A 25,665-nucleotide genomic window follows, 5' to 3' on the forward strand; every position below is an offset into this window, starting at 1 on the left:
CCTGGGACCGGGAGTCTACTCTATTGCGCTAATCAATGTAATCATTCCATCAACGCAAGGTCATGAATTCAACAAGATTGTTTATTGAAGCAGTGACGTCACAACAAACATGCTTCACCTGCAACATATGACCAGAATGTAACCAAAAAATAATTTATCCAGTCATCAAAAAAGTCCTTTTTACATTAATTCGACGTCTGCAGACGTTAAATCAATGCAAGAAGAACTGATTTGCTGGCTGGGTAAGAATTGCACAGCAGATCACACAATAACTGTGTGGGCTATATCTATAATAAAGAACTTTAAAATGAAAAACAAACACATCTTTTGACCTTAAAAGGATGACCATGTGAACGACGATGAGACAGGAATTTCAGAATGAATAACAATACCCGTGCAAAGTGTTTGTTGATCGTCAATGCAATGCAAAATTGGGTTATTTAAACGTACATTACGGTATAGCTAGATCTTTATGAAATACAAAATTGAGACCGATGTCATTGGAAAGAATAGCCAATGAGATGATGCAACGTGTTCTGCTCAGAAGCTCTTGCAAACTAACATCATATTTAGACGGCCAACTTTTCAAAAAAACAACCCGTTAAGGTTAATCATTTTTTTGGTTTTTAATAACGAAAACACGTAATGTGACATCAAATAAAACATCCAGTGCATGTATTCACTCGTCACAGTTGCGCTTGGGAAAGCTGCAAACACTTTTCCCGACTAAAATTATAACAAGCTCGGGGCGCATTGCCCGTAAATTTTCAACTAGCTTGATATGAATTGAAGCAAGTTAAAATTGCTTGCGTTTCAGTAGACGTTAAAAGGCTGGCGTCACCCAGACAACAAATCAACCGTTTTTTACATTGAATCAATGAAAAAATGGTTGATTTGCTGTCTGGGTGAGGGGTTGACGAAACAGGAAAATCGACAATAACAGGCTGACAGCACAAGAGTAACAATAACACTTTCAAGGTCTTTCACGCTCTCACAAACGCAAAGTTTGCGTTATACGTTGGCATGTCAGTGAGAGGTCACTAGGCAATGACCCGTTTCTTTTAATTCTCAATTCCGGCAAAAAACATGAAATCACGCAAGAATGGACGGCATAGAAATTGATGCCAATCAAAGCCACAACAGTTGAAAACAGCCAGATCAAGACTGAACCCTATTTTCCTTAGCACTCGAGAAAAAGCATCTTGATATTAAAATATTGGTGACCACACAAGAAAAACTGACACAAAACATCCAAGCAGTCATTGCTCATTTACTGAAGTTTTAATCTCAAAAAGCAGTTTATTTTTATGTACGATTTTCTTTCAAGTTTAATAAAAGCCCAATAATTTCAGGCAAATACACGTCGATTTAACGTAAGCTTTCACGTATTACAATGAAGCAAAAGTAGTACTTTTACTTACATCAGCAAGGTGGTCGAATCCAGTGTTAAACCGAAGCTTTTTGTAAATGAGAACTGATTGAGATGACATGTTAGTAACACAGCATGGCGTGTCAATTGCAGGCGCCAAGTGGAAAAACCCGTTCTTTTTGCATTGGATCAACATTTTCCAGCTAGCAAAGTTTCTTCGCAGACCTTCAACGTGAAAAGGATGGTTTTTGAAAGCTGGGTTATCGCTCCACAAAAAGATGTTGCTGGCAACGACATAGCTCGTAACTCTTTTGTAAGCTTCTGCGAGCAACCACACCATCAAGTGGCGCGAGCATGCTATGCACAACATGATCTCGACTGCGACTGGCAAAATTTCAATTGAAGGGGCAAAGTGACATTTGATGGTACACTGGGTGCAAATACGAAACACATTCGTATCAACAGCTGCACTGCAACCAACACTTGATTACGTTTGTGTGAGCTAGTTTTATCCTTTGCATCCTGCAAGGTAAATAAAAGTGTGACAAAACAAATCGTGAATAAAGATTTAAATAAATAAAACAGAAAATCAGGGGAGACAAATTAGTCCGAAGTTTACGTTCAATTGTTCATACATCGATTGGAGAGATTGGTATGAATATGAGTGAAGTTTGTAGTGAAACTAATGGACTGAGCGCAAGAGTGTAATTCACAAGATAAAACATTACGATTTGTCTCAGGTAAGAACTGTGCAATCAAGATCAAATTTTTGGGGACGATAACAATCTAACTAATCGCATACCGTTGAATGCAGTAGTGGAGTTAGCTCGATCTAAGTGACCAAAATAACACAATAATTTTGAACAATACAAGATAAAGAACAGCACCACACGTTCAAAAGAAGATAATTTCAAGTAGCATTATTGATTTGACGTCGGCTGTGTAACCAGTTGGTGAAAGTGTCTGAGGACACCGGTTCGACACCTACCAAGAGCAACCCAGACAGCAATTTAGCAGGTTACATTGATTCAATGTAAAAAAAACGGCTGGTTTGCTGTCTGGAACGTCGCTGTGCGTTGAAAAGACACTCAAATGCTTACGACATACTCAAGAATGGACACAAAAATTAGCCTTTTGTTCTTCCGTCAACTTAATACTCTTCAATAAAGATGATACTCCTAGATACAGAAAAAAGAATAACTGCATTAAAAACTAACTCCACGTCCTTTAAGTTACATCCATGGACCAAGTAGATTGCGTTGCACAATATATTTGCAGTTTAATGGACTTGCCAACGTTTTTCGACAAATGTGGCGAGTTTTAGTTAAAAGCAAACAAACCACCTTGGCATGGAGACAGTTATCCAGACAGCAAATCAATGTAAAAAAACGGCTGATTTGCTGCCTGGGATACTTGCAAATATCATACGTCAGCATGTCAATCAACGAAATACTGAAAATAAGAACAAAGTATACTGAACTGTAAAATATTGACTAACATAAAAATACAACGCTACGCATGAAAACGATCATAAAATTGACTTTGCATTACATTGTACAATTGTTAATCTATCATATATATCGGATGAATACAACAGCAAACAATTGGGTTACACTTAATACAACTTTGCTTGAGTCAACTTGCAGTAAAAACGCATTGCAACACACAAAGAATTCTTATTACAACTTGAAATTTTCCATCAAGTTTTCGAAACATGTTTCTGGGAACGTACTTTCGACAATAATTAGCGAGCTGAGCTTCTGCAGCTTTCCGATATTATCTTTAACTGCCACGAATGAAGTCAGAGTCACGTGAATCGATGACGACTCAGTGGGGCATTAAAAGGCAAGAGCTCTTGAGACGACTGCAGCTCCCAGATGGTAAAATGAGTCGTTTTTACATGTAGACGTCGAAGCAACACAAAAAGGAGGGATTTTTGTTGATCGACCTAATTTTGTAGTTTGCTTTTTTATAGGAATTGGTTCGATGTGAACTTTGTGAGTGTAGAAGTTTAATAAATAGTTACATTTACACAGTCCAAAGCGACTCAAAGCTTCATACAAAAACCTTTTTAATTTCGAGATGTATTGTCGTCAGCATGAAAATAAATAAAAGTAAGTCATCTTATGAATGAGTCAGTTGCCACACTATGACGTGGCTGGTGTGTTGACTTCCTTGGGACATCTTCGCGTATTCGACCTTTTTCTCTTCTGGAGACAAAGCTCCCAAATCTCCTTTGCGGAAATCCACGTATCCCTCTCCTCCGCTGAGCACAAGAGTGCCCTCTGCGCGGGACGCTGGAAAATTCGGAGGGGAACCACCAACCGAATGAGGTGACGACATCGTCACGCAACCTTTACGTAATAAAAGCGTCATCAAGATGATGTGACTTTACTTAAATATTTTAAAGTTAAAACAAGGGATGGGTAAGAACAAAGGTTGTTATTTTCAGCGAAAGAAAGAAACTTGTCGCGCCTCACCTGGTACGGCAACAAAGAATTTGACTGCATCTCTGTAACCATGGAAACTCAGCTGTGCGTTGGCCATGGAACAGTAAGGAATAAAAGTTCCAGGGGTGATCTTTTCACTGACGGGGTCGCTGTATACTCTGACCACCCCTCCCGGGCGCTCCTTCACGGATGAGGAGAGAACAGGGGCAGAAGTGCTTGTTTTGGCGCCTAGAAATGTAATGGGGCGTTAGACGATTTAAAAAATTAAAACATGAAATAAGACAAACTTTTCCGCTAGTGGCTGTTCAAGCGATTTCGTTCCTTAAATAAATTTTCTTTAAACTGGGTCAGAACATCAAGAAAAGAACTTACAAGGCTCGATCAAGCTACTGGCTAGTGCTGCCACTACTCGTCGATCAACAGAGGTAAAATAAAATCATCTGGCACTTTGCTACTTTTTGCTGGGTTCTGATAACACAGGACCCTTTAGATTCAACATTTTTCTGAAACTTAGTTAAAAACTGCAAAAAGTAACAACTGCGCTTAAACTGCAACCTTTCTTTCGAAGAAACTTGATTTTCAACAACATTCCAGCCCGTTTGTTCATTTTCGTTGATCGCTTTTTCACTTTCTGGCTCAAACTCGATTTCTGTTCTTTGCACGTGCACTGCTCACTATCAAGCGCTAGCGAGCCGTCAACGATCACGAGTTTATTGCAAAGCAAACACTTCATGTCTTTCACTCCGCAGCAAGCGATAGTGTTCTGGTGCTTGAGCAAAGAAGTGTGTCTTTCTAAAGTGGAAACCCTGCTGCTTGTCCCTGACTGATCGGTAGCTGTATGAAATCAGAATCAAGTCAAACAAAATGAACCGATGATGAAAATAACAACTTGAAACAAATAACCTACTAAGACTTACAATGCAACACGTTCTAGTCTAAATCAATCCTTAACATATCAGTATCACACACGATAAACGGGGTATGAATAATAATGATGACATTACTGAAAATGAAATATCAAAACTACAAGATTGTGGCAATTGAGATTACCTTCTGACAAAGGAACAGACATCACCACTCCGTTGCCTGTTCCGATCCACAAGCGATGATTGGATATCATGAGGGAAGTTATCCTGAACGGAAGGGTCAAATGAAATACATGTAAACAATGTTTAAATACATGTAAGCAATGTGTAAACAATGTTGTGTCTTTGGCAGGACACTTAAAGGCATGTCTGAAGGTGGACATGAAGATTGACTTCTTGCCTTCCCGTCCACTTAATCTAAATCTTCAACAACCGGGCGTAAGCCTGGATACGACGACGACAATGTTTTGAAAACGTAAAGAAATTTCAGTGAATCATGATAGAAGTAGCTCACCTAACGAATGAAAAGCCCAGCTTCCCCGAGCCGAGGACTTTGCTGACGTAGGGTTCGACGTCGACATCTTGCAAGTGCTGCAGCGTGCGTGCGTGGTAGAGACGCACAGTTGAGTCCAACCTGATGGAGATCCACACCCCGTCACCAGCCCACGCTAACTGGCGCACCTGAGACTCGCGGCGAGGATGGGCGTCAAACGAAGACTGCAATAGAAACCTTATGTTAAAATACGTTTATCAGACATTCAACCAAGCGCCAAGTGCATCGATTGATTGACAGTAGTAGTTTCGTTTGGCGTTTTCACCCGTGAAGCTCGTTGTCTTTAAGCCAGTTTTTAAATATATTTCCGTACTGACGGGTAGTGCAGTCTATGGACAGTCTAACGTCAAATGATTAACAATTTATCTGTTTTTTTCTCGCAATTTGGACAAATTGGTGTGTTTTGATAGCCCCATCGATAGAGTGGTAGCAGTTCGGGCATGACGGAATAAAATTCCATTGTAACTGATCTATTCCTTTATGATTGGTTCGTCGATAATGTTTCCACCATATGGTCGATTTTTTGTCCAGTTTGTTACAAATTTATGTAAAAAAAAAATTCAAGAATACCTGAAGTTTCATAGATTTAGGTTCAACAATGTGAATTCTGTTGCGGTAAGCACACCACACTTGGTCGTAGACCACAGCCATGCATCTTATGGAATGATGAGGTCTGCCAAGATCCAACAGATAATAGTTGGATAAATCCCATACAGCGTCTGCAAAACAAATGCTCAAATGTAGCGTGAAGATTTTCTTTAAAATCGTCAATGTAAACAGGGGACGTTTTAGATCGGTGTTTTTCTAAAATCATTACAAATTAATCAACATCTGCTGACGTTAAATCAAACTACAAAGCACTGGTTCGCTGGCTGGAGTTATTACGACGTATGAAAGCAGCAGCAAGTAGAAAGTTTAAGATAGATAACGAAGATACTCACCATCGTTCCTTCGGAAGAAGGCCACAGTTCCATCAGCCAAGGCGGCCAACGCTCTCCCTTTGACATGAACAATCGCCAACACCGAATCCTTCAATCTGATCTGATGCAAGCACTTGCGCCAGTTGCTGATCGCAGAATGGACGTAAACGCTGAAAAGAAGCGTATTTTCACATTAAGCCGATGTAAATTTTGCCGTTTTAATTCACTTTCTTCACAAAGTGTCAAGCTGACTCACTATCCATTCTGGGCGCCCAGCCACATAGTGGGTTGAAGGCTGGCTAGTTTATTTCCCTCTGGCGGGAGATCAGACTCCCCTTCCACGCCAAGATCTTGTACGGTGAGGCTTCCAGTCGATTTGGTGGGGGATTGTACTTTTTCAATTCCACCTATCTAAAATAAAACCACGATGTTAAAACTAAAACAATTAGCGACAAAAACCGAATCGAAATAAAAAAAAATAACATGAGAAAATATTTGTCACTTATAAAAAATAAATACTTAACTCACTTTCTTTGGGCTTTCACTGGTTGATAACTCAACTGTTCTCTTTGTAGTCGTTGGGTGAACGTTGCTGGGGTCGGTAAATATGTGTTCGGTGACTGCATAGAAAACAAAACATGTATGGCATTAAAGAATATACCCAGCTTGAAAATCAGTAGGCCTACTTTTCTATAATAATTCAACGTCTGCAAACGTTAAATGAATATGCAGTAAAGATATTGATTTGTTAATTGGGTATTAGTTGCATTAAACCATCGCTTTAAAACCTTCTTCATATGCATGTTCCAGTTCTAGATCGTTCACAGTTTGATTAAGCTGTTATACATTGACTTCTGCAAAAATGTTAAAGCACTGTAAAATGGATAGTTTCCGTTCAGTGGGTCATGCACATTACGTTCACTTGTAACGCGACTTAATTCGTTTGTAGAAAAACGTTGAATCGATGTAAAAAGGTTAGCTCTCGGCAACTGGAAAACTGTAAACGACATCGTCGCACCTCCTTTGGTTTGGATCTTTTTGGGTGCGCCGGATGCCCTCAAATCCTCAGTCGCCTCCATTGCTACTTCTTCCTCCTTGTTGAGTCCTCCTGAATGGAGGGAGCTACCAGATCGATTTTGTTCCTTCGCGATGATGCCTGAGAAGATTTAAACACAGACAAACTTGAATGGAAGATTATCACAGTAAGCAACAATGCAAAGTGCAATTGAAAACTTTCAAAATAGAATGCATATAAACTTTAAAACACACAATGCATGGTGCCAATTCTTCTTTTTTCGATAAACACTTCTCTTACCGCAATTTCAAGGTTAGAGAAGTTCTGCCTTTACCACCGTGGAGCAGCGACTGGCCATAAATGCTGGGCAAGTATACAGCAGCCGTTGTGCGGTGTGATTATTCAGTTCGTGCATTCAAATATGCCTAGTGCTCAATGCAAGGCAGAGCTAAAATGTAGCAACTCAAACAAAGCACAGCAAAACCGGCTACCTCAACCTATTGCACTGCCGAGGGTGGTTGGAAGATAACTTAATCATAAATAATCGTTTTCACAGACGTATAGTTATATACTGTAATATATTGTATATACTTGATAAGAAGTAAGTGTTTATTTTACCATCATCATCCATTCTGCTTCAAAGCTTATTTTATCACGTTTTGTAAAATTATTACGTGATTCTATTGAAATAAGAACCTCCAACACATGTTACGGAAAATCAATCAATCAAAGTGAACATCAAGAAACATATTTAACAACTACTACGTGCTTGGTGCTTTGCTGGCCAAAGAATCGGATTCGATGCTGTCAGAGTTGCTGTAATCTTCCACCTCCGCCCCTGATGAAAAACAAACAGGTTGACTTAACCGCCAGGAGATCAACAGACTTTAAACAACGTTAGGCTACAGTATATAGTTGCTGGAAGACTTGAAGTTGAGAAGCGAATGCTTGAAAAAAGCAATAAAAACGAACTTGGCCGGGAGAAGGTTCATATTTTAAAATGTACTCTGAATGAAGTGGAACAGTTCTATTTTAATATTCTTGACAAGATCGTCACATAGTTCGAAGGCATCGAGCTTCGTTGTAGGTTTTACACTTGAATTTTTTTTCCTATTTGATGTAAACGAACGTTAATACAACATCATCTCAAACATCATATGTCCCACCTGGTATGCTGGTGATGCATAATATGTTGGTGTCGGTGCTACCCACAGAGAATTTATCGATGCATCTGTTTGGTTGGCAAGCGTCCATGACGTGGACTGTGTTGCCTCCAGCACCGCCACTAGCGCGCGCGTCACTGGCCACCATCCAGATGAAGGAGCTCAGGGAGTTATGTTGCTTCTCACCCAACTGGATCTTGCTCGTTTCGGTTTCGATTTCCTGAAAAGTGACACGATATTTGTGTAATAGCCGTTATAAACAAAAAGTGTCAACATAACAACGCATGGTAAGTAAGCTTTTAGAATGTTAAGTTTAACCCTGTTGTTACCATGGCTATTTAGATATTCTGATGAGAGCTCAGAGGTACATGCGAAAAGGTTCATTCCTGTTTGTGCTAAATCAAAATAACACTAAATGCTAAGCTGTTGCTTGGTTTCATACTTTTGTAGTACAGTACAACAAAGTAGACTCGTTACTAAAGCTCCACCTTCATCAAAGCAACAAAACTTTACATTTTACGCATGGTACAATACCAGTAGACCAAAATTGAAAACCCGGCTGTTTAGCAATTTCAAGAAGTTGCGGTTGCGTTTTTCTTTAAAGCTCATAACAAGTCAGTCGTTACTTATAGATAAAATTATTTCGGGTCTTTATCAAGCAGTTCAACCAAAAGATAGACAATAGTATAAAAATTTGGCATCTTTGAAAAGCTATCTATCTCCATCCATACGATCTGACGTCTCTTGTAAATGAAGGACGTTCTAATCAGCACCTTGTCAAGCTCAGCAAGAGCCGAGGAACTTCCTTTCGTACTTTTGTTGTCATCTGACTTAGCTTCGTCAACGTTGTTTGCGTCATAGAAGACGCTCCCACTTCCAACGATGGAACCACCGTCCCTGGTACGACCGTCGGACATATTCACAGCAGTGGCACACCACAACTGCATTGAAATTCGTTTATAATCTAAATTGAAGTTTTATCCAAAGGAATAACTGCTGAAGTAATTTCTAAATTAGTTCCCAGCCATTCAAAATTATTCTTTTTTGCAGTGTAAACGTCTTTTTTTTTTAAATTGGTTTAGATTACGCTCATTGAATTTTCAATTTTCCTTGTACTGCAAATTGGCGGTAGCAATTTTAAAAACAAATAAGTAAATAAAGCGTCTGATATACGAAACTAGATTTCAAATCTACGTTTTCATAATGAGTGACAAAATCTGTGTATTGAAGTTTGACTTTGTACAAGTTAAATCAAGCTACAAAACAGCAGAAAAAAGCACACGAGCCTCTTACTTTCATGGTAGGCTCAGCATCAAACATAGGCCCACAAAACACCGGGACTGGGACAGTACGAGGACCTTCCTTGGGTGTCGCTGGACTGTTCGGCAAGCTCCATCCGCACGCCTGTTTGATGGAAATACAAGCATCAGAACATTACTTTTATGTTAGATACAAGTAGTCTGGAAAAGATATTTCGGATCATCAATGAAATAAATTAGAAGTTCGCGAGTTCTTAGACCATAAAACGTCAAAAGATGAGAATATGTTGCATGAAGTGGACCACAGGTGACTTTTGTCAGCAATAACGTAGCTAAAAAACAGAGCCGTATTTTTCCGTTAATCTATCGATAGAATTTGAATTGATAGGACAGAATACAAATTTAACAAGATATTTAAAACGACTCGTCACAGTTAGTGTGACAAGAAGTTACTTTTTCTAGGTATCTTTTTCCAATAATAAATTTTTATATTTTCGCACAATGTCTTATCAAACCATACCTGAAAGCGGCTGTCCACCATTTTTGCTTGTATTTCACGCTTTGTTGTCTCAGGTTTGGCTGTCGGTCTTAAGACAAAACAAAGGCATAAAATTAAAAATAAATTTTCAAGTTTAAAAAGTACTCAAAAACGAATGTTATTTTTTCCATATGTGTACAATATGTACAGTAGCTACTATGAATGCCCATTAAATGGCAACACTTATCACTGATGAAATGGTTATGACATACTTCATGCTAACAAATAAGAAACTTAACAATGAAAATCTTGCACAAATGGAAGAACATTCTTGTATGGATGACGCGAGTTTTACCACGAATGAACAAATTATTAGCACCGTGTATTCAAAACAGTGACGTTTTTCAGATTTCTGAATTGAGCAGCAAATCAATACAAAAAATTAATAACCACATCAATCTAATTGATTCAGTCTAGTTCACCTAAAAATTGACCGGTTGACTAAAAAAATAGTAAATAGTGTGATAATTTCAAGAGATGGTGTGCAACATTCCAAATAAATAAGAAACAATCAAAACTTAAAAAGTAATAATTACAATCGACAGCTTGTCTAAATATACCGTATTTATCCGTGTATAAGTCGCATTCGTGTATAAGTCGCACCCCAAAATTTGGCTCAAATATTGGTACAAATTTTTTTTTAGCAAATTTTATTGAAAAACAACAATCAAAATTTTAAAAGCCTTCAAACTCGTTTTCATCTTCACTGATGCCAAATAGTTTGTCCCATTGTTCTTGGGGCTCGCAATGCGATGCTCGCAATCCTCGCACGCAAAATACAAACGCTTAATAGCAGCGCTAACGCGCGATCTGTAGCATTCGTTTGTCAGAAGTTCAGAACCTTGTGTATAAGTCGCACCCCAACCTTTTTGGGCAAGATTTGGTGCAAAATTTTGCGACTTATACACGGATAAATACGGTAATCATTGCAATGAAAACCAGTCGAAAAGAAATGTAATTTTTTTTTATAAATCAATAAAAAATATGAGAGACATCATTCCTTAAGACATTGGCAGCATGCTTGTTATTGAAACCTTGTTTTTATTGAAGTGGCTTCAATATCATAAGGAGTTGTCCAACGCTCTCTTCTGCAAGTGTTTAAGTGATGAGCAGCAATTTAATATATAAAAGATATTCAAGACTTTGCGTAAAGTAAATAGATTTACAACCATACTAAACCTGCTGAATGGCAAACCAGTCAGTACTGTAATACATTGGATAAAAAGATGCCAAAAAAACAGATTGACCGGTGAGTTGTACAGACCATAGATAGGTTCTGTTCAACTATGACGGTCCTCTTTCAGTGGAGATGAAGCAGGGATGGCAAAGACCTAAAGTAAGCGACATCACTAACTGAAGACCTCGAGCAGTGGAGGATTCCCGTTTGGTAATGTCTAGTCGTACACAGAAGGAATCAAACCAACTTATAACAAATACTGGTATACCGTGAACGCCGCCCTTAGATTGTTACTTTTACTATAACTGAATGTGGATTAGGTCGGTTAGTAAATGCACCGTGGCAGCTTACTCACGTTGAATTCGCTTTCGGTTTGTCTTTTTTCGGGTATAGCTTATTCATAAGGCTTATGAAGAAAAAACAGAGTTTGTGAGACAACTGAAGAATTTTGCAATAATAAATGAAGGAAAAATAAAGCGAATCTTGAATGCACTAATGCACTTGCATATAGTTCTTTTTAACAAAGAGCTATCACACGAATCAATGATTGAAAAAATGCATATGCAAATTAAAATTTATTTCAAGCCAAATACAGTACTATTCATATATAAGCTATGTGGATGAAGTACCAACGGATATAAGAACTGGCTTCGCAAATGCCTTTTTACGTTGATTCAGTCCGTTGAAATCAGTCCTTTTTACGTTGATTCAGCGTCAATCAAACGTTAAATCAATGTAAAAAATAACTAATTTGTAAGTTGGAGTACAATAAACCAGCGATAATGAATGATAGAAGTCACTGACAATAATAGAGACGTCACATGTTGCGTAAACAGTGGCATCGCCAGTTAAGAAGATGTTTTTGTAATTACATGTTTTGTAATTGCACTTTGAATCTTATGGTGTCTCAATGAAACGTCATGTGTTGTTGGATGACACTGCATCATACAACAGCTCAATTCAAGATGCATTAAAGATTTGATTTCAACATCGGTTTGCCACTGAAAGCAGCCCGACAAGCAAAGTGCATGTTTCCTGCACGAAGCGACATGATCCATTCAAGCTTGGAAAATATTATTACAGAAAGGAAGCAGAAATAACAGACGAGCTACAACAACCCAGACAGTAAATCAACCATTTTTCACATTGATTTAACGTGTGCAGACGTTAAATCGATGTAAAAAATGGTTGATTTACTGTTTGGGAATATGTCAAGTAGCTATACAAGTACCGGTAATCGTAAAAAGGTGTAACTTAGCACAAAGCATCAGACTTACTCCTCTCGCAGTGTGTCGATAGTAGGAGAGCGACCGTACAGCGACATCTGTGTGCTGCGGGACCGAGGCATGACTTTCGAGGTCGGCACGTTGTAGGACACCCCGAGATCGGCCGAGCCCATCGAGCGACGGATGGGTCGCAGTTGGTTGTCAGACGTTGGTGGGCTGCTGTTGTCGCTGCTGTTTGACGTGAACAATCTGCTGAAACTGCAACAAAAAAAAGAAATTTTATTACTTTGATTCCGATGACAATTTTGTAAAGAAACGCTCCCTTGGTGAACGTGAAATCCACCCTTCTATGAATTGAATAGTCAAAGTAAATCACGTTGGTTTTCGAGTCTGTTGAAAAAATTTATTACTGGATGATTAGATTAAAGTGACATGTCGAAAAGTTTTCTGCAATAGGACAATGCAATCGACAACAAATATTGGAAGCAACGAAGTGGTTGTTTCCAAATTAAAGACAGCAGGATCATACCAGGCGCAAAGTGAGTCGAATTTGATAGATCTTGAACAAAATCTAAGTAGAGACGAAAAGTTGAGAAGATTGTAGAAATGATGTTACAAAACACAGATTATCCTTTTTACATTGCTTCAACGTCACCAGATGCGAAAGCGATGAAAAAACGACAACTCAAAGTTACTGCGAAAACCTAGGGGAATTTTAAATGAAAAAAGGTAAAATAATCTGTTTCGATGTTTTTCTTTCAGAAACGTTGACCCTAGTTAACATGCATAAAAACAGCACTACCGATCGATAATAAATTAAATTGTATAAAAAAAGAAGCCAGCCAGCTGAATCAGTCCATTTTACAATAATTCGATGTCTGCAAACGTTGAATCAATGTAAAAAAGATCTGACTCATATGAAATCAATACTACGTTAAAGCCCAGGCAAGCGGTGGTATCCAAAAAATAATTAAACTCTGACTCACAACTGAAATATGGTTGATTTGTTCTTGGTCTTCGCTTGGTTCACGTCCGGATGGGCACGGGAGGCGCGAAGAGTCTCCGTCCAGCGGACTGCTTCCTGAAGTTCCATCAAGCGCTCTTTGTACTGGTTCCGTTCCATGAGGACTCGCGCCATCTCCACACGAGTGAAGCGCTTTCGTTGCGATAACGGAACCGATTCCTGGAATGAAGACAATAACTCGATGAATGATAAAAACAATTACAGCAACAAAAGCTGCTCTGTTGCTATGTTCTAACATTTGACGATGTTGAAACGATGTAAAATTGTGACTTTTGATAACCAAGTAGGTAGTTAAATGATTAGATTTGACTACAATAAGACAAATTTCAATAAAATTGACCATTGAGTCGACAAAGAGCTAAAAGCGATTATAGCTTTAAATACAAAATGAGGTATCAGTCAATGGTGTTGTTAAGTCCGGGCATTTCACTTGTATAAAGCTTTGGTAGAGAGTTCGCTTTGCTGTATCGCAGGCATATGCAGTTGAGTTTGGTCTATGGGCTTAATATATTTTTTATTATTTAGTTTATTCGAAAAAATATACGGATAATTTTTTCACGTAAACTAAATAATGAAAAATATGTTAAGCCCATTGACGTCACTTGCATGAGCGACCAAAACAAAATGCAACCATTCAATCATAAAACCTTAATGTATGATACACTTAGCTTTAAAACCGGTGCCATTCACCTCTTCCTCAGGTGGCTTCGTTACTGCATTGACTGGATTTCCACTGGCGACGTTATCTAGCGCTTGTTGCAACTTATTCAATTGCCTTTCCAAGTCTTTCATCTTTTCTTGCAGTTTGCATTTTGATTTTTCTGACTGTGTGAGCTCTTCTCTGCAAGGCACACCAGGGGAGCATGTCAGAAAACATGGTTACCAACAATCATCACTCATCAGCCAAAAAAAGATTAAGACAAACGCACAATAAAGAAATCTTTCAGAGGCAATGCGAACGTCTTCAGCAAAAACCACAACTATTCAATAGACATTTCATTGCAATTTTAAAGCATGTTGTGTTCTTTCCATAAAAATTATGCGATTTGCATGTTGTCAGTAAACGGTGAAGACTGTAGAATGTTGTCAGTAAACGGTAGGGAGGAAGACAAGCACCTTCACGTGGTCCCCCCCCGTCAGTAACAAACGAAACATAAATGCTATTGTAAGCACTCAGCCTTGCATTTATCGCTAAGAGTAGCGCTACATAAGTACAATAAAGAAATAATGATTTACAAAGCTGAATATGGTTATTTTACCGTGCCGCAAATTGCATTGCATGTTGTTGCTATGCCTCGCACATAATGTCGACTTACTTCAACAAAGTATGTTGCGTGGTGAGCAGATCTACTTGTTCTATGAGGTCATCTTTGACAACGTTGAGCGCGTTCTTGGTGGCAAGTAACTTGGTGTTTTCGTTGATTAAGTTTTGAACTTCCTTGCTCATGCCTGAACAAAAAAACGAAATCATGAGAAGCAAAAAATCATGCACAAGACAGAGGGTTGAAAAAATGTTAAACATACAAAATAAGGAACTTCGCTCGTATCCGCTAAAAAACTCCGGTACGTTAACTATAACATGATAGCGAGGGTGGATAACTGGATATTGATGAGCTCTGGGCCGGTACTTGTAAAGTTTTGCAGCATCCAGAAAATGAGCCAGTATTGGGCACCGCCAGCGAACCTTTAAAGTGTCTTCATTTATTCAATCGAGAGAGTTGGTTCTTACTCGTTTTGCTACCAAAAAGTTCGTTTACACTCGCATGTGCTTTCAAACATAGCACTAACAAAGCGTCTTAAGTTTGAAATCCATGGATAGCTAATAATAATCTTACAAAACTTTCGTTTTTTTCGTTCTTTCAGAAGAAACGACTGCAATTCCATAACAAATTCACTAAATATCTCTTCCAAAGAATGTAGCTATCAGGTATTTTTGATTTAAGATTACAAAACATTTTGTTCTCAGCAACAAAAACACATAAACCACTACAAACTTCGACCTTCCAATCAGGCTGTTCAATTCACGTTGTGACAAGATAGTGCTGTGCTAGAGATATTCGTACTGTCAGGTCATAAACCAGAATTAACTGACAAATTAACCTAAGAGAAGCAGTGAAAACAATACAAGCCACCTAGTAATCAACAACTGATTTATCAGGAAAAATATAGTTCTAACGTAACAAGACTATTTGAAGGTGTTATGCACACAGTGATGCGCAACAAACGACTGGGCCATGTCAGCATACTCCAACATGTAGTACTCCCCAGACAGTCTGTCTGGATCATCACAACACTGATGCACAGGCGGGAAGATAAAGTTGTTGTTATTGAATGCAAATCTTGACGGCTCGTGCAATTGACAGCAAGCATGCACAAGACATCACAATATGTATGTTTGTGTCAAACACCTCATCACGTCGGTGAGGCAACGAAGCTTTGTGAGTTATTGTGGGGAAATTTTGAATCCAGTTGGGAAAAAAGTGAAAAAGAAACAGGACAAAACAGAATGACGTCACATTAAGTCATAATCATAGTGAACTGTTTGCAGTTGAGACGGATGCTACAACATCGAGTGAAGTTAGTTTTCCAACAACTCGACATGAAAGATGCGTCACATACCCTCATACTCCTCAAACCCAGAGTCTTGCAAGAGACCTTCCGCAAACGGCGGATCACTTTCAAATAATGCTATCCGTAAAAAAAAGTAAAAAGTATGATGCAAAAGGACCACACAACTACTGTAGTGTCAAAATTAAACTTTAGAGTAACTTTACAGTTGACACAGTCTCCAGTGAAGCAATTTTTAAAGGTCAAATCAAGATAGAGAGGTGAGATTGTTTAAAAATCAGTAAATTTGGTTATCCGAGCATACAAAAATGTGTGACAAATTCACTTTTAAAATTAAGTACTACAAATATTAAGGTTTGTAGATGTAGTGGATGTGTATGAAGATGATTTCAATATGTCCATTTTTTGAGAGAAAAAAGGCTTACCTAATATGTCAGCGCCTTCATCAACATCGCCGATATCCTGGTGTGATAGCTCGGCGTACAATGAATCCTCATTGGTAGTGTGTGTCTTGTCGAATGCCGCGTTTTCGATTCCAGTGCTGGGAGAAACGTTTGGTTATTGTTCAGTAAGTAGTTTTTTAGAACATGCCTAACGTACAAGATGGCTAGCAAGAATGTGGCTGTCACAATTTGTAGACCGTTGCAAACAATCCGACTGATATTATCTACAGTAAACATCACACTTTTTATTACTGCCTATGAGATCTTGTCATTGTTAGTTTGTAGTTGTTTCAGTTTGTGAAAAAAATTGGTGATTAAGGTGACGCCGCTATGTAGCCTACTCTGCATCGAAAAGTCCTGGTGTCGATCTCTTGTGGGAGTTGCCTGTTGATGCTATGTTTCTCTCTCTTGTCCTATTATGACAATTTTGTATGGATGTATCAATAGCCACACAAAACTACAAACCTTTCCATTGCTTCTGCATTTGAAAGGCCATCTGGAGAGGGAAGTTGTTCAAGATCCAGGTCTCCGTTTCGTAACATTTCCTGAACTTCGTCGCTTACCCAGCCATGGGTTTCGCTTTCGCCAGACGGAGAACACACATCTGCAGATATTCAACATCAAATGACGGCAAATTTACCCAATACGTAAAAAAAGTGATAAACTGTAGTGCTGCAGACACGACTACATTTTACCGTACATTGCGATAACGCCGCTGAATTGATTCAACGTAATCAGACGTTGAATCAATGTAAACAACGACTAATATGCTGTTTGAGTAGTCATATATATTATATAACGCGTCAAAAACACAAAAATAAATATTCAGAAACAACCAACGCCATGTTCACCATAGGGCTGTTCGAAACGAATTTATTTTGGTCGAAACCAAATTGAAACTAACTCGAAACGAAATCAATACAAAGCAATTTAGCAACAAAATTAATAAAAAACGGGTTGCAAGAACTTTTTAAATATTTGTCTTTTGAGTGGCCTGAATGGTTGAGCACCAATTTTTAATATTAAGGTGCTTTTTGCAGTTGAAAATTTTCGTACAAGCCCATAAATAAAACCAAATTTGCTTTTTTCAAACCAAACATTACAAACTTCATTCATAAATTAAATGACATCGAGGCCAGGAATTTTTGAAATAACTTCTCCCAATGAATCATTAGTCATTACATCCGTTTATTCGCAAGCGCAAGTTCGTGTTTGATAATTATAATAAGTAACACTTTGCCGGAAAATGAATCACATAATAAACTAGCTTGCTGCAGACAACGGGTAATGCAGCAGCTTCAATTTCCAACAAAAGAACCACACGCACAATTTGAAAGGTGCTTTAAACTTCGGTGAATGCTGAATGAACTCATCAACAACCAGGCCAGCAAATCAGTCTTTTCGCACACTAAATCAACGCTGACAGACGTTGAATCAATGTAACAAAGGATTGATTTGGAAGCTGAAAGGTTAAAGCTCGAAGTTTTCGGTTAGGAAGTTGTAACAAGCAATTCAAGATCAGCAAACGATCATTGTGTTTCAAGACTTTCATTTGATTTTTTGTTGATTATGTTCTAACATGAATTACATTTCATGCATAATGATGGTCACTTATAAAAAATACTGTGTGCTAAATGGCTTGCTTCCTATTTTCCAAAAATTTGTTTAAACTGACGCAATTGGAGCACTAAGATCAATGCTGTGAGAGCTCAAGTCCTTTTTTTGTCCGACAATTTGATAAATTGAACAACTGTCTCCATCGTGAAAATTTTGTATGGAATTTTCCAAATTTTCATGCAAATGAGACAAAAAAAACCACCATTGCGATGATAGTACTGTAATTGTAAATTTTCTTGATCTTTTAATTGAAATAATTGACAAGAATTATATGAGCAAGCGTAGATGGATCTTGAGTTGTGACATTCTCTCACAAAAACCTCGACCACCCTGTGTCTGTGCCATCAATAATTTCCTCTTCTCTTTATTCGCACTGAGAACTTGATTGATCGCAACAAGCTCATCAACTTTTTGAGGTGATTTTGACAAAATTTTTTGGTGGCGATCAGAAACTGTCTTCTGCGGGATTACGTCATTTCCGATTGCATTCTCTTTTTCTACTCAACGAACCATGTAGAAGAAAAAAGGAAGCGAAATTGCAATTCAATCAGTTCACACACCAGGAAAGGAGATTTCTTAATTTTCTATGCTGATTACTTCCTTCGTATGTTCAAAGTCTTTCAGCAGGTGGATAAACTTACTATGACCGCCCACCCAAAATGAGCCCTATTTTATGTTGATTCAACGTCGGTAGACGTTGATGAAGAATCTCGGTCATTGACAGAGCATAGCAAGTACATCAATAATAAAGTTCATATTTTTTTGCTCAAAACAGAAATCATGCTCTAACAACCACCTCTAAAAGTTGGATAAAATCGTTGCTTTTAGTGAAAAGTGCAAAGCATTTGAAAAACAACTTTGTAGTGTGGTACGCTAAAAATTAAAAACAGCAGAGACAAAAATGACAGACCACAATTTACGAAATATCACAAAGAAATTTAGAAATCTATGAACTATGCACAAATTATTATTAAAGTTTACTGTACCCGGTACATGTATTGCAACAGTTGACGTAATAATGCCTACCCATTTGCACGCTTTCTTCTTGAGTGCTGATGATTGAACGATGTTCTGATGCAGGCGTGGTCACAGGAGTAACAGTTATAGACTTGGGAAGCTCCTCCTAAAAATTTGCTATTTCAAGTTTCGAATATTTTATCACAACTTCAACACAAAAGAACGGCTTTTGAGTCAAAATAACATGCAATAAGCGTGGAAATGAACAAAAAAGGGTTGAATAGACTCAAATAGATTCGAAAGAGGTGAAGTTGTTAAAATAATTTACTTTTAGGCTCATGTGTGATTGATCTCCGGCTGCCCCTGGGGTCGATACGACCGAGCTTTGTTCAACTGCTGGTGTGTGGACCAAATTGCGATTCGAATCAGGGGTGAACGTTTTGACACTGGGGGAATCCCCAGGCGAAGGAGTGTTTCCAACAAGCGGCAGATCTTTCCTGAAGATTGTAGGGATAACGATAAAAACTGACGTAAAAATTCATCGAATGTGACAAAACAAGCTTTGATCGCATTTTCACATCCAGTTTCACCTCCAAGCGGATACAAGTGGCGAGCACATGCGAAAGAAAAGACGTTGCAAGTTTCCAATAATCTAAATACATACATTAGAGAAAATCAAAATACAACATTCATAAGTTACCTATACCAATCCAGAAAGCTTGCAAAAAGAAAAAAATACGCTTCAATTAATACATGATAGTTAGAATTACGTGAAAAATCTTAAACCAAACGATAGCTGAGAAGAGTTACATAGACGATTAACGTGTTTGTTCCTATATTGAAGCTCTGCGTTAAATGTGAACTATTTGCTTAAACATAGCCAATGCATATTAACAGTCCATGTCAAAAATTGCAATTGTCGAAAAATTTAACAACCGATGTGATGGAAGTTATCAACATAATTTTTATAAACAAGAAGTTGCAAACTTGTTATTGGAAAGAAACACATTTTGACACTAGAGTGAGTGATAGGATCTTTCACTTAGCAGTGTTGACAGTCTAAGCTGGCCATTAAATCCTGTCTTTCTCATTTTGATTCAACTTGCACACATTTGTTTTGTGAACTGGCAATGATCTATCGCATAATCTCTTTACTGTTGAAATGAGTTAAATGTGTCCACTCAACCTACTTGTTGCGAGGGCTTTGGGAAAGTTCAGTATAAGATTGCTGCTGTTGAAGAAGTTTGGTTCGTTCTATGAGTTCCATGTAGTTTTGAATCATCTGAAAGTTAACAAGTCGACATTGTGAACAAGTTCTTAGTCGCAGCAGGTGTTCTCAGCCTTTGTGTACTCATTTGTAACCGCCATCAACTTTCCAAAGGTGAACTTACTCTACCGGATATTTTTGCATTGCGCATTTATCACACTGCGTATATTTCATAACTGAATAAGCGTACTCTTTTTGTAGATGATAGTCACTTCTGACTGAATGCTTACTGAGAGTATTCTACCTTGACATCACCAGTACTGTATCACATGATCGTTAGTGTCAACTTACTTGACCGACAATGGTTTAAAAAGGTTATAAACCCTCGGAATGGCCCGTTTCGACTAGTCCGATTCGGCTAGTCCGATTCGACTAGTCCGATTCGGCTAGTTCCCTATTCGGGTAGTCTTTCTCGGCTAGTTTCCTATTTGCCAAATTTTTGAAAATCCAATCATAATCCTTCTGTAATCCAACAAAATCCTTCCGTAAATCTAACAAACCAGCCGAAAAAGACTGCAGCCGAATCGGACTAGCCGAATAGTAGCAGACCCCAAGCCCTGGTAGCAAAAGTTAGCCTATTGTCAAGTGATGTTGAACGATGTGAAAATAGTAACTTGTGTTAACAGAGAAAACTACTTTACCACTGTGTGTCGATCATGGAGTATGGAAAACTCCCGTTTGAGTTCCGCTTCTCGTTCTTGCAGTCGCTCAACTAAACGTGGTAAAACAAAAAGAAGTTGTCAAGTCTAAATAATTTGGATCAAAATTCTCAATTACCTGTTGCAAACTGTTTTGATATATGCATTATTCAATGCCACAAGAAGCAACCGATGTCATTAGCAGTTTAACAACTGGCATGTTCATGATGTTGCTGAAAGCCAAAATAACAGCTATTTTTCTTAGATAATATACCAGTATTTTAAAACAAATTACGGTACTTCAAAATGTCGTGTAAACGCTTTTAATTATTGTCTTTTAAACTCTTCTGCCGGTTTGGGCTGGCCGTATGTGCCAGGTACACATGTAACATACTCTTTGATTCATGTGTGATCAATGCGAAATTGGATCACAGTCCGCGCAGGTCAAAAACTGAAACAAACCTTGGTCGGTGTAATTTTTGCATTTCAATTCCAGGTGTCTGGTGGTGGTTTCTAAATTATCAGCTTTCGCGCGCAACTCTCTTGCAGCAGTTTCATTGTGATCTTCGCTCTCCATGTACTGCTGCTCTGCAGTTCTTCGCAGCTGTCGCTCACGATCGAACTGGGTGGCGAGTTGTTCGTTGTCGTCTTTCAGCATCTCAATTTCCACTACATTTTCTAAAATAAACGTGATGAGATGCAACAAACAGAACTCAATGTAGCTGGTTCTTTCCCATCTCAATGAACGTTATGCTAGAAAATCGATTGATATGTTTTTGAGTAAATTCAGCTACACAAACTCCATGAGGTAAAACTGTAGCTTTCAGATAATATTTTTTTGAAAAATAATTACAACTACTTATTTCTATTGATTGTGTAGCTAGATAGATAGCAAGACAGAGAAGAAACGGAAACTACTAAATTTTATCTCAAATCTCTAAGAAATATTAAATTCCATTTGTTGTAGGGAGGTTATGGTCAGAGGGAAAAAATTGTGCAAATATACATTGATGAATGCTGGTGCTGCGTTACAAAACTTGTCACCATTCATCATGTTAAACATTTTGTTGAAAATTGTATATCAAAATCTATTAACGTTATTTCTTTATAAGTTTTCTTTCAAGAGTTTCTTTCCCATTCAGATTTAAGAAAACTTCAAGGAAAGTGTTGTGAAGTGTAAATGTTGAAACACAATGAGTGGAAGAAGAAAGTATTACTATAACAGCACTCTTTGTGCCTGTTGTTAGAATAGCACAGCACAAACTAACTCAAATTAATCAATACATGCGCCACACTGCTACTGCTAAGAAGCATTTACTTTACAGAAAGAAAACGCTCATCTATAATAGATGAAGTTACTTTAAAGATGTTAGAGGTTTCTGGTCTTTGACAATCTTAGAATGAAATCAATACGAGTTTTCCCACTTGTAGGTCAGCATAGTATAACAAAACATGAGGTCATGCCATAACTCTTACCATTGCACTCAGTTAATGATCTATCAAGTGCTTCTAGGATGGTCACAACAAGGGGCATTAGTTCTTTGATGACGTCTTCACCGTACAAAGACATCATGCGTTGAAATTCAGAATATATGCTATTTGCCATCCCTTGCACCTAGAATGCACTTAAAGTAATAAAAACTGACAGATTGTTGCATATGAGATGAGCCAAACCTTTCATAGAAGAAACTGTCATTGATGTACCGGTAACTCAAGTTATTTATGAAAAGCTTGAATATCGGAATACAGTAGTCCCCACTGCAGTAAGCCCAATTTGGTATGGACCGGAATTCCTAAATGTATAGGAGTGGCAGAGAATAATTGTCCCCCGCTTGATAGGCTCACCTGCTAATAAGCGGAGACTACTGTACTAGTTTTTAAGTACAAATTAGCAATGACATTTTTTGACATTTATAAATTGTAATTGCTATAGAAGTCAATATTTTTTCTAATTATATATATCTACAAACATACAGTATGCCAGAGTACCGCATACAAGTTACAAAACAACATAAAGCTGAATCAAAGTCGATCAATAATACCATATCCATTATCCAACATAGAATTTTTTGCTGGAGGACAAAAAATGAAATGCAGGAAGTGTGATACTCGTATAATCACAATATAATATCTTGACCAATTCTTTAGCAACTAAAACTAAAGTTTTTAACTCTAACAGGGCAATGTAAAGCAAAGATATCATAAAATTAAGTTATTTATTCAAGCTTCATCAGGAAACTTAGACCGTAAAGTTATGTTGTAACTTACATAAAACACCATTGCTATTCACTGTATTCAGTCATTGTGTTTGTTTGTAGTACTATGTAGTTACAAGAAATGGATCAAACTAGGATAAAGAGTGCAATAAAAAAAATTGTTTCTTAACATATGAAAAAACATATCAAATCAAGAAAAAACAGATTTTTTCTATTTGCTGCAATATTTCTTTTTAAATTGTTCAGTCATGTAACAAGTTTTGTCATGCCTCCGCTGTAAAAACTATTTTACAGCAAAATCATATGACAAGTTTAAAAATTTATTTCCCAAAATCGGAAAAAAAGTTGAAGAGATTATTTAGAGAATCGGAGGCGCAACATGATAATTTACATTCAAATAACCAACAAGAGACTTTTCATGGTTTTAACCTCACATAAAAACAGATTACAAACTTACAACAAATACTATACATACAACAACCAATCACCTGAATTGGCACCTCTGGACTAGGCAGCTTTGTAAAATAAAAACAACTTGTTATACAGTATATTTGAATATCTTTCTAAAAAAACACATTGAAAAATCCAAAAAATCATTCAACGTCAAAGGCAGGCCTCCAAGCTCCCAGCGGCCATGACCCCTGAAAAGTCTCTAAATGACCTCTAAAACTAGCGCCGGTAGGCCGTGTTTGGTCGTGAGCTTCCATGAGCCAACATTTCTCGAATCTGTTTGAATTCCAAACTTTTATCTCTGTTCAGTGTTCATGTTTGTGCATGAAACTTTTTTCTCTTCACTCGAATTCGCAACATTTTTTCACAAACAAGAAGTCTCTTACACGCCGATGAGAAATACTGCTGATAAAAGTTTTGCAAAAGTCTGAGTGTCAACATATAAAAATTTCTAAACCTACTTGGAAAGCAGTGCATTTAAATACAACATACAACCGCAAATATGTTTCAGGGCCTTGTTTGCATTGTTTTTACCTGAATGAATGCAAAACAGGATAATAATTAAATGATTTTTGAAAACACAAATTATTAACGGATTTTTCAATTTGGCTGCCGTGCGCGAGAGTTAAGCTGCTTGGAAGAATCTCTGGTAGGCCATGCTTGGTTGCTGGAAAACTAAAAGAGCTTAGAGGTCTGAAAGGTATATATATATTTAAGATGACTTGTAATGTACAACCAATAATAAAAATTGAACCTTTTCTGTTGATAGGCCGCTGTTTAAATCTTGATCAGTTGAATACACCAAGGGTGCTTCACGTTCTTGAAAAACGCTTGCCATTTTTCAGCTATGGTTTACCAAGAGATGTAACTTCAGGAGTTCAATCAATATACAAAAATTGCTTTAATACCACTTATCATTCTATGCTTGTATTAGCTAAGCAGCAAACTTGACAAAAACCCTGTGATAAAATTAATGCACATTTACAACAATAAAACTTCAGAAATAATGTTGAACAAGTCAGCTTTTGCACACACAATTGTTACACTATCCTATTAGATTTGAGCTGCAGCCACAATAAATCACATTGGCAAGCAAAGATCTACAACATACTGTATATAATATATTATGTTTAGGTGAGGTGAAAGTGGTCCCATACTCAGCACTGGAGGCTTTGAGATAATTTTCATTGTAAAAAACTGGTGGAATAAACGAGAGTACAGTAGTTAGGATACTTTTATTCTTGCAGCCTTTCCTGTTGCAATTACACCTGCCTTCTCCATTACACCTTGGGTAGAAGTGAGCAGTGTTCTTCTACTTCTTCATCTCTTAGTGGTCACTTATATGATGCGAAGCCCAACATATTGTCTACTTGACCATTTTGATGCACACACAACGTTTTCATGATTTGAAATTACAAAATTAAAACTTTTGAAGGAATTATAATGGAAACTTTAAATAAAATTTGTTTGTACTTTGGTTAATTTTAAACAATAAACTTCTGTAATAAAGCAAGTCATCTCATCTTCATTCTACCTTCTGGAGAAAGTTAGTCTGAAAATTGTTAAAACTTTCTAAAGTACTGTATTTCATTCAAGGCTAAGAAGTTTTTAAAAACGCATTGGTACTATGATAACATGGCAATCATTCATTCACTAGCTGTGGAGCTATCAAGTATTAATCTACTAATTCAAACTACTGCTCAGAAAATTAAAAAAAATATACCTGGCATGGGTATCAGAAAGAAAAGTATTATCAAAAAATAAAATGTTATTAAAGGAAACAATCTGCATTGAATTAAGATTATTATCAAAACAGTACAATTAATTAAACTTTTATAGCTTTAAATAATTTTCAGTAAATGCTCCCAAGATATCAGGACATTATACTGGTGCATTACATAATGAAATGAGATGGAAAAGATGCAAAAGACCTTATAAGGTCACCAAGT

At 37.5% G+C, this 25,665-nt stretch overlaps 1 protein-coding gene across 1 annotated transcript; it reads right to left on the reverse strand.

Moving 5' to 3' along the window:
- Nucleotides 1–67: 67 nt before the first annotated feature.
- Nucleotides 68–24,668, reverse strand: LOC145780124 (C-Jun-amino-terminal kinase-interacting protein 4-like). Its single transcript, XM_082591832.1, has 30 exons — nt 24,471–24,668; nt 22,527–22,665; nt 21,513–21,728; nt 21,054–21,124; nt 20,336–20,427; nt 19,846–19,863; nt 19,474–19,642; nt 19,215–19,311; nt 17,037–17,175; nt 16,554–16,669; nt 14,877–15,009; nt 14,251–14,401; nt 13,523–13,719; nt 12,588–12,794; nt 11,168–11,221; nt 10,116–10,182; nt 9,630–9,740; nt 9,110–9,277; nt 8,340–8,556; nt 7,943–8,011; nt 7,177–7,314; nt 6,687–6,778; nt 6,415–6,569; nt 6,180–6,328; nt 5,809–5,957; nt 5,200–5,402; nt 4,870–4,952; nt 4,375–4,653; nt 3,850–4,047; nt 68–3,723 (listed from the first exon to the last, which is right to left on the reverse strand). The coding sequence occupies exons 1-30, from the start codon at nt 24,552–24,554 to the stop codon at nt 3,494–3,496; spliced, it is 4,191 nt and encodes a 1,396-aa protein (XP_082447958.1). The 5' UTR covers nt 24,555–24,668; the 3' UTR covers nt 68–3,493.
- Nucleotides 24,669–25,665: the final 997 nt, after the last annotated feature.

This window comes from Aplidium turbinatum, chromosome 11 (assembly GCF_918807975.1).
Source record: "Aplidium turbinatum chromosome 11, kaAplTurb1.1, whole genome shotgun sequence".
In the NCBI taxonomy this organism is placed as follows: domain Eukaryota; kingdom Metazoa; phylum Chordata; class Ascidiacea; order Aplousobranchia; family Polyclinidae; genus Aplidium; species Aplidium turbinatum.